Raw genomic sequence first — 12,227 nt, 5'->3', positions numbered from 1 at the left:
AACTCCTGGCCTGGTCTGTCTTGTAATGGTGGCTGCAAACCTCTAACCAGAGTCTCCTCGTGCAGGCTGAACAGCACATGTGGGATGTTTAGTCTCAGCGCTGCCTTCCTCTGAAGATTCTTAGCTTAGATTGACTGTTTCAGGAAGTGATTTTTCTCGCGGTTTTCAAAGTTGAGCCTCAACTACTAATCATTTCATGCAGAAAACCACATTTTAAAAAGAGCATCTCTCTTCGGGCACTGAAACATTTACCAGGTTTGTGTTTGGTTTTTTGGCTTTTTCCCCCACAAAATGCTGATGATGAGTTTGTGTTGGACAGTGAGGCCAGTCTGTTAGTGATGTAAGCTCAGATTTTTAGAACTTGCGTTGACTAGTAAGGTTGGCGATTTTTTTTTTTTTTTTTAACGTGGTGCAGTGGAAGGTCGCTTATTTCTATAGCGGGTGCCAGATGTTACAGCCACATCAATTCTATTTTAATCATTTCAATTTTAATCTCAAAATTCGGCTTTATTATTAATAATACCCGAGTTTAGCACAACCTAAACAGCAGTACTCCTGCGCAGACACGGGTGTGTGAATACAGCTGATTTTATGTATTTTGTTGATTTCTTTTTCTTTGATTGACCTTTGCAAATATTCGAGCAGATTTAAACGTGCGTCCTGAAATGTTTACTATAAGGAGAGCGCGATACAGTGGCGCAGTGTGGGAGGCGTGAATCATTTGGTGAGTTCACATGTAGAGGCGTTTTAAAAGCTGAATTTCAACGGAGAGAAGAAAATATTTGAATACTGCAGAAATAATGACGCAGTTAATTAATTGTGCGGTTATAAACAACCGCATATCAAATCAAATCTAGTTTCAAACCGCGAAGTTCTAACAACCTGCGTAAAAGCGGCATCAAATCCCTAAATGTATTTATATTATTAATATCATTAATATTATTATTATTATTATGTGCGTGTATTTAATTTTGATGGCATGATGCTACAGTTAAGAAACCGTCTGCCTATCGGGCAGCAGGCCCTGCTGCAGCTGCTTTTATCGGTTCGAGCTTCATATCTTCTCCAAAAAACTGTATCCGGATGCCGTGATGCGTCTAATCGAGCTGGGACATGTGGTCCTTTAATTTCCTGTCCTTTATTTACTGATAACGGTTTGCATGTAGCCGACATTATAAATGCATTCACTGACATGTTGGTGCCAAAGCCGTGTAAACGGTCTGAAACCTTTTTGGGCGTCCAGTTGTCTGATTTGGAGGAAACTTCACACCTTTACAGGCGTGGAGGATTTGACCGGAGCGGATTTACTAACGGTTACCTGGTGATATATTAAAATAATAAGTAAAGAAACGCAATGAAATGAAAAGTCATCCAAAATGCGCATGTGTGAATTTCGGCTCCGTGGCAATTCAACCGTCTCAAGCCACGAACAATAAAACTTTAAAGCGCAAACATGGCCTGATAGCCACCTGTATTTACTGCAAACGAATGCAGGTTTTTGATCACACTTTCACTTCAATGCCGTCTCAAAACTGTTTTATTACACCTGCAGTGGATGAAAGGCACCAGGACGCACGACTCCGTCTTATTGATCAGCGCGTAATGACGCTCTAATCTTCGACCTGTGCGAACAGAAAACAAACTGTCTCCGTTATTTGCTTCTTCCTCTCGGGGTAATGTGAAACGGTCACCGCAGGCGTTAGGACGGAGAGTGTCTGTCACATAATAACAGTTTATGGGCTCAAGTGACCACCAGACCGGGACAACACTTTGTCCTGTGTGGAGCCGGCAGTGAGTTTTGATCAGAGAGACACTGCGGTGCGTTTTTATGTGAGGATTTATTCTCAATGAATTATTTTTCCTCTAGCGTTTTATTGGCTGAACTCAACCGGAGACACTCTTGGCAAACCCGAAGCGTTTGGTCAAATTTTAATTGCAGCCTATAAGAATAATAAGACTACCCCGCCGGTTCAAAGTTTCTCCCACCCCTTTATTTTACCACGACGTGCTACTTCAAGCTCCCCAGCAAGGCACCCTGGGGTGTGTCTCCCCGTTTCCTCTCCCCCTGCCCCCTTTAAAGATTGAGAAAGGCGCCGATAAAGCCTGTATCACCTCTCCCGACTGCCACGGGCTCCATGGGAGACACGAGCTGCAGTCTGCGAGAACTTCGGCAGCCCCAAGCTGTGGAAAAGTTAAACACTGCAAAAAGTGTCTCATAGACTTATCGTCCCAAGTTGTACTTTTAAACAATAAATAAACTTTTCTCTTCTTCATTCCACCTGCGTTTCTTGTAAGAAAGGAAACCACTGTCGGGTTCTGAAATGAGTCCGTTTGCTCTAAAGATGCAAGACGACGTCGCCCCCGCTGCAGACAGTTTTCCTACAGCCTGCTCTGACTAAAACTCTGCAGGCGGATATTTTTTACAGCGCACTGAGCTGTGGCGAGCAGCCTCGACACCTGTCCGACGACACCTGGCAGGCGTGACCGATAGTCCGCGCATGCTCCCTTGTCAGGTTGAAACCTCTTAAAGCACTTGGGAGCAACATCACCACACCAGTAGATGTCAAATCTTGGAGCGAGCGGCCTCGGGCGCAGGAGGACTGCTCTCTACAGCTGGATTATTGTCACTGATTTGTTCTGTTCCGCTTCAGAGATGCCCCGCTCCTTCTTGGTGAAGAGTAAGAAGGCGCACAGTTATCACCAACCCCGAAGTTTTGAGGATGACTACAACAAGCTGGACACGATACTAGCGCACATATGCTCGGGTATGCAAAAGGAGGCTTTTCTTCAATATTCCCCTCTTTGTCAGATGACACTTTCAATGCTGTATTTGATATTGATATAATCTGACGGGATGAGGGGTATTTTTCAAAAGTAAAATACATTTTTGATCGCAACACTTGCCAATAATTTGTAAGATGAATAATGCTTTAAAAGAAAAGCATTTTACAGTTAAGAGTCATTGTAGTGTTTTGTATTCAATTCTGAAACTGTTCTTTTGGTTAAATGCATGTATTTAAATATCTCGGGTTATTCACAGTTTTATTACATATTATTTTTATTGTTATACCATATCATATATTAACACTATTACCACAAGAAAAATTGACGTTATCTCTGACTAATTTTGTCCACCAAAAATCCAGTTTTGTTTTGACAAATTACCGAACTGGCGACCATCCACGTCATTTATCAGCCCTTTAAAAACAACATAAGAATGGCTTTAATTGAGTCACCGGTCATTACGATGCTGACTGTCATTTGTTTTGTGCTTCTCAGAGGGAGATAAACTCCCAGAAGAAGACACGGCTATGTCGGTGGACAGGTACAACCTGTCTCCGGACTCCCACCTGGGCGACGCAGCAGATTTCTCCCCCAAGTCTCCGCTGAGCTGTGCCGACAGCCTGTGCTCTCGCTCCCCGGACTATGAGGACTTCTGGAGGCCTCCATCTCCCTCCGCCTCGCCAGGTAGACAAAGACACACACATACATACACACATACTGATGATCCTGCAATAGATTACATTTCATGTACACATGAAAGACCCAGAGCGGAAACTGTAAAGCGTCCAGGACGCACAGATCCAATGCAGACTTTGATTTGTATTTTTTCCACCATGGTTTAGAAAACATACAATACAATGTTCGTTTCGGCAAACTAAATAAGCAAAACAGGCCTTTGTGATAGTTTACATATTTTGCTGTTTTAATCATTTTCTGAGATTGTTTTAAATTGAAGTTATTCTTCACACAAATACGTTTTCAGTTTTTATAATAAATCAGAGCAGATATCATCTAATCTAATTTCATTTTAATCGGACTCAACCACAAATCATCACTTGGGGAATCTGAAATAAGTTTTCCCCTCAATGATTCCTCTGAGGCCCCGTAGATCCCTGGAAGTGCTCCTCTTCGGTCACTTCACTGCTTTCATTAAATTTTTATCTGTTCCCCTCTCCAGCTGATTCGGAGAAATCTCTTTCTCCCCTGGTGGACGAGACTCAGCCCTTCACCGTTCCATTCCGGCCGTACGCCTGGAGCAGCAGCTATCCCAGGCCGGAGCTGAGGCCGCTGGTGCAGCCAAGCCTCCATACGGGAATGGAGGTAGAAAGAGGCCCGGCTGCGATGGGCTTCTACGGAGACAGAAGCACCCATCCTGCCCTGTATGCAGACCGAGCTCTGGGAGAGGAGACCTATGGTAACTACAGGAGGCACGCTGCTGCTCTGCTGTTTCCTGAGGCAGGCATGCACGGAAAAACCCACGACGTGAACGCGCAGTCTGATCTGCTGTGCTCTAGCCTCATCCTCAATGGGGCTTACAAGTGCGTCAAGTGCAGTAAGGTGAGGACAGAGAGCAACGAAGAGAGGTGTGATTTCATATAGTCCAGTCTAATATAGTGTCTTCTATAAAATGCATGCATGTTTGTAAGAAAACACCAGTAATTTAAAAACTTGGGATAATTTGATTTCCGCTCAACTTGGCCCCAACCAAAGACTCACTGCAGCTGCTGTCTTTGGCTGACCTCTGACCTCTCTATAGGTGGAACAAAACACAAACAATTGACTCTCAAGTTACACAGAATCGAATTTGGTTGTTTTTTTTTTCTTTGATGGTTTATTGCAAATTTTAAAAAGTTCTTATCGTCAATTCATTGTTGTTCTCAGGTGTTTTCCACTCCCCACGGTTTAGAAGTGCACGTCCGCAGATCACACAGCGGCACCCGGCCATTTGCGTGCGAAATCTGCGGCAAAACTTTCGGACACGCAGTGAGCCTGGAACAACACAAGGCCGTGCACTCTCAGGTATCTTCCCACCTCAAACCACAAGATGCAGTTTGCACCCTTTTCTTTTTTTGGATTCACATCTTACTTTCAACCCGCCTTCCTGTCAAGCGTGGATGCGCTGACTCGAAAATGTGACTAAAACAGGCCTCTGCTCACGTTTCAGGAAAGAAGTTTCGACTGCAAAATATGCGGTAAAAGTTTCAAGCGGTCGTCAACTCTGTCGACTCACCTGCTTATCCACTCCGACACGCGGCCGTACCCATGCCAGTACTGCGGCAAAAGGTTCCATCAGAAGTCGGACATGAAGAAACACACCTTCATCCACACAGGTGAGCGAAGAAAGGGACGAAACTACATTTGTTGTTTTGATTGTTCTGTAACCGAGGTAAAAGATCTGTGCGCAAAATCCAATTTTTAAGCAGCAAAATGTATACCTCTCGTTTATTTTTATTATATATATATTTTTAAACCCTAAATCAAATGTATTTTTATTTTTTTTCTCTTTCAGGTGAAAAGCCACACAAATGCCAGGTGTGCGGGAAGGCGTTCAGCCAGAGCTCCAACCTCATTACGCACAGCAGGAAACACACCGGATACAAACCTTTCGGCTGCGACCTCTGCGGCAAAGGTTTCCAGAGAAAGGTGGATTTGAGGAGACACAAGGAGACGCAGCACGGGCTGAAATGAACTGACGCGGCACCATGGAGTCAATCTAATCTGACTTCAGAGCAATCATTTGCTCATTCCTAGGAAGTCGTTTTTAGACATCCGGCATTTTCGACTTTTCCTCCTTCTGCCATCCACCTTGAGGACATTTTTCGGATCAAGATCGACTCTGACTCTCATTTAGCTTGTTAAACGTGCATTGAACCTATATTTAACAACGACAGATGGTGTTTTTTATTTATTTTATAAGGGAAAAAAACGTTTAACGGGCGACTTTTTGCAGTGCGAAGACGAGCAACACTAACGAGACCAGCCTGCTGCAGGATGTTACATGCTCACAAAACCAGAGATAAGCTGTGGACTTTAAAATACATGACATGTAAGCGCGATAATAATAATAATAACAACAATAATAAAATTGTCTGTGTCTTAAGCCCAAAATATTAGCAGTCACACTTCAATAACAGGATTGGCAGAGCCATAAAGAAACAGATGCAAATCTGCGCTTCTCCAAAAGAACAGACGTAGGATTTTGTTGTCAGCTACAGCGATGCTGGCAAAACAGTTCTTCCACTGTCTGATTTAATAATCGCTTCCATTACCAAGCTGGTATCTTTGGTCTATTTTGCACATTTTCTTGTCAAATTTAAACTTCTATCGTTTACAAATAAATATTACTTCTCTTCAAATATGTATTCCAGTTTCTTGTTGATGTTTTAAAATGATTATTATTATTATCAAAATTTCAATGCAGTTAAAAATATGGATGAGTTAAGTTTCTCCAAACGAAAACAGAGACGGAACGGAAAAAGCGTGCATAAAAATAAAACAGATTACATTAAAGTAAAGGTCGGGTTTCATCACCTAAGTTTAAAAAAATTCCACAGAGCGTCTTTTTTTCACTGTTGTCAGCAGACGCGTCGGTAGATTTAAGGTCATTAGCAACAGTTATTTCAGATTTTTTCTCGATCGAACACACACACACACACACACACACACACACACACACACACACAGGGAGAGAGAGAAATAAAACTATGATCTAATCGAATAAGAGCTTTACGTTCCAGAGTGTAAACTTTAAAACAAAGGCGCCAGGACGTTGAGCCACCTTGCTGCCGTGATTGTGTGATTGCCCAGAGGCTACTGTTTGTTTTGACCACTGCAGACATTTGTTTGGACCTCAAACAGTATGAGCTGATTTAACCGTTAACCAAATGCGTTTTACCCTCATGGCTGTTATTTGGGGGGGAGGAAAAAAACGAGCTTTGGCAGAAAAGATATCACATGTGGCAGCTGTGATCCTGGGAAAAAAATGAGAGTCGGGAAGCACCCTGTCAAAGTTTCTGTACTGCTACATAAACAATAGATTAAAGGGTTTAATCTGATAAACAAAAACGCTCCCTGGAAATATTACAGCACATTTAAGAAACAGGTGGTATCCCTGTCATAGAGACTATTTCCATAGATAGAATCAGTTTAATACTGTGAAAATACCTCTCATAACTGGTTAGGTGAGCTTATAAACAGTCGCCTTATTAATCTACCGATTCTTCCAAACTCTTATCTTTTAACCTCCGACACAAAAGAGGCGGAAAGAGGAACAATCACTTTGTCGTTTTCACTCAACATTGATTGAAATCACTGACTCACAAGGATTTTCTATGCCTCACTTGCCTCAAAATCGTACAACATCCAGGCCTGCGAAAATACTGAATATTTTAAACCCCAGGATGAACAGACTAAAGGAGAACAGGAACAGGCATGCTCATTTAAAGCAAGATTTAGTGGAGCTGTGCGCATTACAGCTACATGGCAGAGAGACTCACAGTGTTTATTCTTTTCAAACGAAAATGCATTTTATATGCAGCAACCACACATTTCAAGGCGAATAAAAAGCTTCAGTTTTGAAAAGACTTCAAAACTGAAGCTCCTTTAAAATAAATCTATAAAGGAAATAAGAGGTTACGCTGCTTGAAAGGAGTGCACTTTTTGTTCAGACTGAATGAGGTTGAATCTGGTGACAGGGGAATTTCCTGATGCCTGATGCCAGTGCCTTTAATGCTCAGAGAGCCCCGAGCCGCCAACCTCACCTTTGAAGTAAGCAAGCAAGCAGGTTCTCTCAGGTGGGACGTTTCACTGCTGGGCAGAGCAGGTCGACTTCAGCTGAACTTGTGACACTGAGCTCCTCTCATAACTGTTTAAGCAACTGAACAACCTAGATCGCTTATGATGGATGTTTTGTTTGTTTTTTTACCTCATAGAGTGCTGTATGACGAGTCCCTTTGAGAGATGCTCTTCAAGCACAATCTCAGAGTGAAGCTTCTCAAGTAAAAATCTTCAAACGAGTCAATAGGCTGACCAGATTTCCTCCAAGTGCATGGCTAGATTTTTCTTTTAAACTTTATCCCACTGCCTAAAGGCATATCAAATATGAATAGGAGATGGCTCGATTGATTTGAGTGGGCGAATAATCAGAGCATTGCAGTCTGAGGCCTGCATTTTGGCCCGTAAGTGCACACGGTGGATAAACATGCACTCATCTGTGCACGCAGCCACACAGCATGCAGAGGTATGGCTGGATTAATTTTTTCTGACAGACATAGTTGTGCAATTAGAAAGTTCAAGGTCTGGGTTTGTGTGGTCTTGGATGATCTATTATTAATCTGAGATTATACATGAATAATAAAAGATGGGAGAGAGACTTGGGTGTTTAATTTCTTTTTTCTTTTTTTGATTTTTAATGTCTGAAAAAACAGACATTAAAAATGTAATCAAATTATTAGCTAGTATTATGGGATATTTGGGGTATTATGGGATAGATGATCCCCCCCCCATTATACAAAATATTTTTGTATAAAAATAATCTACTGAAAAGAGGTCAAGTATATAGATATTATTGCACAATCAATACATGAAAAAACTTCAAAATAAAGCCAAGTTGTATGGGACATGCTACACCCGACCTCCCATAACTTCATAATGAAAGCTCTGATTTACCCAAACTGAGTGCGGTGGTTGACAGGAAGTTTCTCTACATGTCTGAATAAACAAAATGTGAACCGCTGGGTACACTGAGGGAATATAGCTGTACTTCCTCTAAACCATCAATGTGTCTAATAGACTCCATTCCTACAAGCTCCCACAAAAAGGTCTTACCATTTAATAATGCGGCAATCTTAAATATGATCAATTTAAGATTAATATTAATGTACGTACAACAGGCCTTTAAGGTGAAGTTACCATAAACCATTACTCAAAAACTGACCATCAACTGACTCAACTGTTTTAGATAATTACCGGCCAATCTCCAACCGTCCTTTTATTTCTAAAATTCTTGAAAAAGTAGTTGTGAAACAGCTAATGGATTGTCTGCAGAGGAATGATTTATTTGAAGAGTTTTAGTCAGGTTTCAGAATTCCTCACAGTACAGAAACAGCTTTAGTGAAGGTTACAAATGATCTTTTCACGACCTCTGACAGTGGACTCCTTTCTGTTCTTGTAGTGCTAGACCGCAGTGCAGCGTTTGATACTGTTTACCACAATATCTTACTACAGAGATTAGAACACACTGTAGGTATTAAAGGTACTGCGCTGCTGCAGTTTGAATTATATCTAGTTTCTAATTTGTTAAAATAACTGGAGAGGCCTCTTCACACACTAAGGCTAATTATGGAGTTCCACAGAGTTCCGTGCTAGGACCTATTCTGTTCACGTTATACATGCTTCCTTTAGTCAGTATCATTCGAAGGCATAGCATACATTTTCACTGCTATGTAGATGCCGGATGACACGCACTAATGAGTTCAATTGCAGGAATGTCTTAACGATATAAAGTCCTGGATGAACTCTAATTTCCTGCTTCTAATTTCAGATAATCTGAGGTTATTGCACTCGGCCCCCAAAATCTTAGAAACATGGTGTCTAACATGATACTGTGGATGGTATTACCTTGGCCAGGATATGTCCTTCAATGCTCATTTTATACAAATATGTAGGACTGCTTTCCTACATTTACATATTATTGCTAAAATCAGAAGCATCCTGTCTCAGAGTGATGCTGAAAAACTAGTTCTTAATTGTAGGCTGTAGACTATGTTGTTCTAAAATGCTTCAGTTGATCCAGAATGCTGCCGCAAGAGTACCGACAGGGACTAGAAAAGAAGTGCATATTTCTCCCATATAAGCTTCTTTTCTTCTAATTTTCATTGTCTCCTTGTTAAATCCAGAATCAAGTCCTTAAAATTCTTCTTCTCACATACAAGGTCTTGAATAATCAGGCCCCATATTATCAATCAATCAATCTTTATTTATAAAGCACTTTTCATACAGAAAAAATGTAGCACAAAGTGCTTTACATAGTTAAAAGCAGCCCACCCCACCCTCCAACTCACTCCCCACACTCTCAATACACATATATCCCCCCACCCCCACCCACACACACATACACACACGCGCACGCTTAAAGAGTAAAAATTGGGCTGGGCTCGCATGAGCCAAGTGAGGAAACATTATAACAGAGAGCCGTCTGCACCGGGAGCCGGTCACAGACCGCAGCCTCCGGGCTGGGCACACAGCAGGAGGGAGGCCAAGGAGCCCCCCAACCAGGCTGAGAGGACCCCAGAGACCCAGCGGCCACGGTCAATAACAGCCCCGGTGCAGAGAGCGCCCTCCGAGGAAACACTGGAGATATGACGCAATACGATATATACAGGGTAAAATGATAAAATAAATAAGAACAGGATACAATATAAATATAAATATAAATATAAATAGAGTAAGAAGATTAAAAAATGAATAAGAATAAAATCAAAAAATATTAGGTAAATCCTAAATTAATAATAGAATGACAGGATAGAATAAATAAGCATAAAAAATAAATAAACGCTAAGTAAAAGCTAAATTAAAAAGGTGGGTCTTGAGCCTGTTCTTAAAAACATGTACGTTCTCTGCGGCCCTGAGCTCCTCCGGCAGGCTGTTCCACAGACGAGGACCATACCACTGAAAAGCTGCCTCTCCGTGAGTATGTGTCCTGACTTTAGGGACAATCAAAAGGCCAGTACCAGAGGACCTCAGGGTCCGCGAGGGTTCGTATGGTAAAAGCAGATCTGAGAGATAAGAAGGCCCAAGACCATTAAGACATTTAAAAACCAATAAAAGAACTTTAAAGACTTCATAGTACCATATCACATGATTAGAGCACTTCACTCTCAGTCTGCAGGCTTACTTGTGGTTCCTAGAGTAGAATAGAGGGCGAAGCTTTCAGGCCCCTCATCTGCGGAACGAGCTACCAGTTTGGATATGGGAGACAGACACCCTCTCTACCTTTAAGATTAGAATTAAAGCTTTCCTTTTTGATAAGGAATAATGTTAGGGCTGAATCAGGTGACCCTGAACTCGCCGTATGCTAATAGGTCGAAGCTGCTGGGGCTTCCCATGACTCTCACTGACTATTTCTTCTTCACTCACCTCTTTTCACAGCCTGTCTGTATGCACAACAAGTTTCTTCCTGTTAAAAGAGAGTTTTTCCTTCCCGCTGTTTCTTGTTCATAGTGCTTGCTCACAGGGGCTCGTCTGATTGTTGCGGTTTGCTCTGTGTTATTGTAGGATCTTCGCATTATGTTATAACGACCTTTGAATTGACTGGTGTTGTGAGTTTGTCCTATATTAGCAAAATGTAACTGACCTGAACTGAAAGAAATGCAAAAATGAGAATATGTTATGAATGCATTGTATTGCATTGCATCGATCAAATGATGAAGTCTAAAAGAGTTAAAAATGAACATAAAATTTATTCAAACTGCTTAAAAAGTCTAGAAATGTCAAGAAAAGTTTACATTACTAATCAAAAGCATGGATAAATGATTGTGGGCTTTAAACGGTATGAACAGCTGTCAAATGCAGGAGTAACATCAAACAGGGAGCAAACGGGTGACATAGTAAGTCAATAACTATAGAAAAATGTCTGAGAGAGTTCACTAGCCATAATTGACCAATGGTAAGCAGAAAGTGGTCGAGATCATGCTTACGATGGGTTAAATGAGCATATTGGAGGGGCTACATTGCTGTTGATGGATTCTTAAGTACTGAAAAGCCTTTGGAGCTGATCGGATGAAAAGGTTTGGGAACCACTGCTCGATGTAACCACTCTTTTAATTTTGTAACATATAAAGGCAGAAAACTCTTGAAATAAAGCTTCAGAAAAGATATAGGAGACATTGCCCCAGGTCAGCAAGCTGGAACCACTTTTAAAACCAGATCCCCATGAAATGATTTACAATTGTGATATGTCACCTGAGGGACTAAAGAAAAGAAACGATTAAAGCATTATATAAAGCGCCTCACAGATTAAGAAATATAAAGCTCACACCCACGCAGCTGACAATATCTGGAAAACATCTGCCGAACGGTGTTTTACTTTTTATGAGGGAGAAGACAGACACAGAGAGAGAGAACAAACGTGATTATTTCCCTGAGGGTGAGCAGACCTGTTGTGTATATTGTCATAATAATGCGGTATTTGCTTTCATACGCTGTTCAGCAGATTTCACACAGGTTTGACGAGTTCGAAGGTGAGATAAGCTGACAGAGATGCAGGATTTCTGACAGCAAGCTTTGGTGAAAAAGCAGTGATTAAGATGTTCGCACACGGAAAAATTCACGGGAGATTAAAAGATATCAAATGAAACCGTTTTCTTCCGTTTACGCTTTTAATTCGGGAAAGTTTCAACATCAGAGACACTTTCCTGCTTACCTGTGGTTGACACGCCAAGTAA

The 12,227-nt window shown here is 41.5% G+C and overlaps 2 protein-coding genes across 3 annotated transcripts in view; one reads left to right on the top strand and one right to left on the bottom strand.

Annotated features, from left to right (window-relative positions):
- lg23h1orf146 (linkage group 23 C1orf146 homolog) overlaps positions 1-12,227 on the bottom strand; it is a 36,198-nt gene that overhangs the window by 2,670 nt on the left and 21,301 nt on the right. The window lies entirely within an intron of this gene.
- On the top strand, positions 9-6,107 carry gfi1ab (growth factor independent 1A transcription repressor b). 2 transcript variants are annotated; one of them, XM_086284755.1, is made up of 7 exons: positions 9-255; positions 2,652-2,765; positions 3,280-3,468; positions 3,962-4,341; positions 4,666-4,803; positions 4,949-5,114; positions 5,294-6,103. In XM_086284755.1, exons 2-7 carry the CDS (start codon positions 2,654-2,656, stop codon positions 5,470-5,472), a joined length of 1,164 nt encoding a protein of 387 aa, XP_086140881.1. In that variant the 5' UTR covers positions 9-255; positions 2,652-2,653; the 3' UTR covers positions 5,473-6,103. The 2 variants fall into 2 exon arrangements, with proteins under 2 accessions (XP_086140881.1, XP_086140880.1); XM_086284754.1 differs by lacking the exon at positions 9-255 and having other exon boundaries at positions 2,389-2,765; positions 5,294-6,107.

The sequence above is a fragment of the Aulonocara sp. 'chitande type north' Nkhata Bay genome, linkage group LG23 (assembly GCF_057382095.1).
Source record: "Aulonocara sp. 'chitande type north' Nkhata Bay isolate Kocher_YH1m ecotype deep benthic linkage group LG23, A_spYH_male_GT1.1, whole genome shotgun sequence".
In the NCBI taxonomy this organism is placed as follows: domain Eukaryota; kingdom Metazoa; phylum Chordata; class Actinopteri; order Cichliformes; family Cichlidae; genus Aulonocara; species Aulonocara sp. 'chitande type north' Nkhata Bay.
Note: the sequence above shows the minus strand (reverse complement) of the source record. Positions and strands in the feature narration are given on the sequence as shown.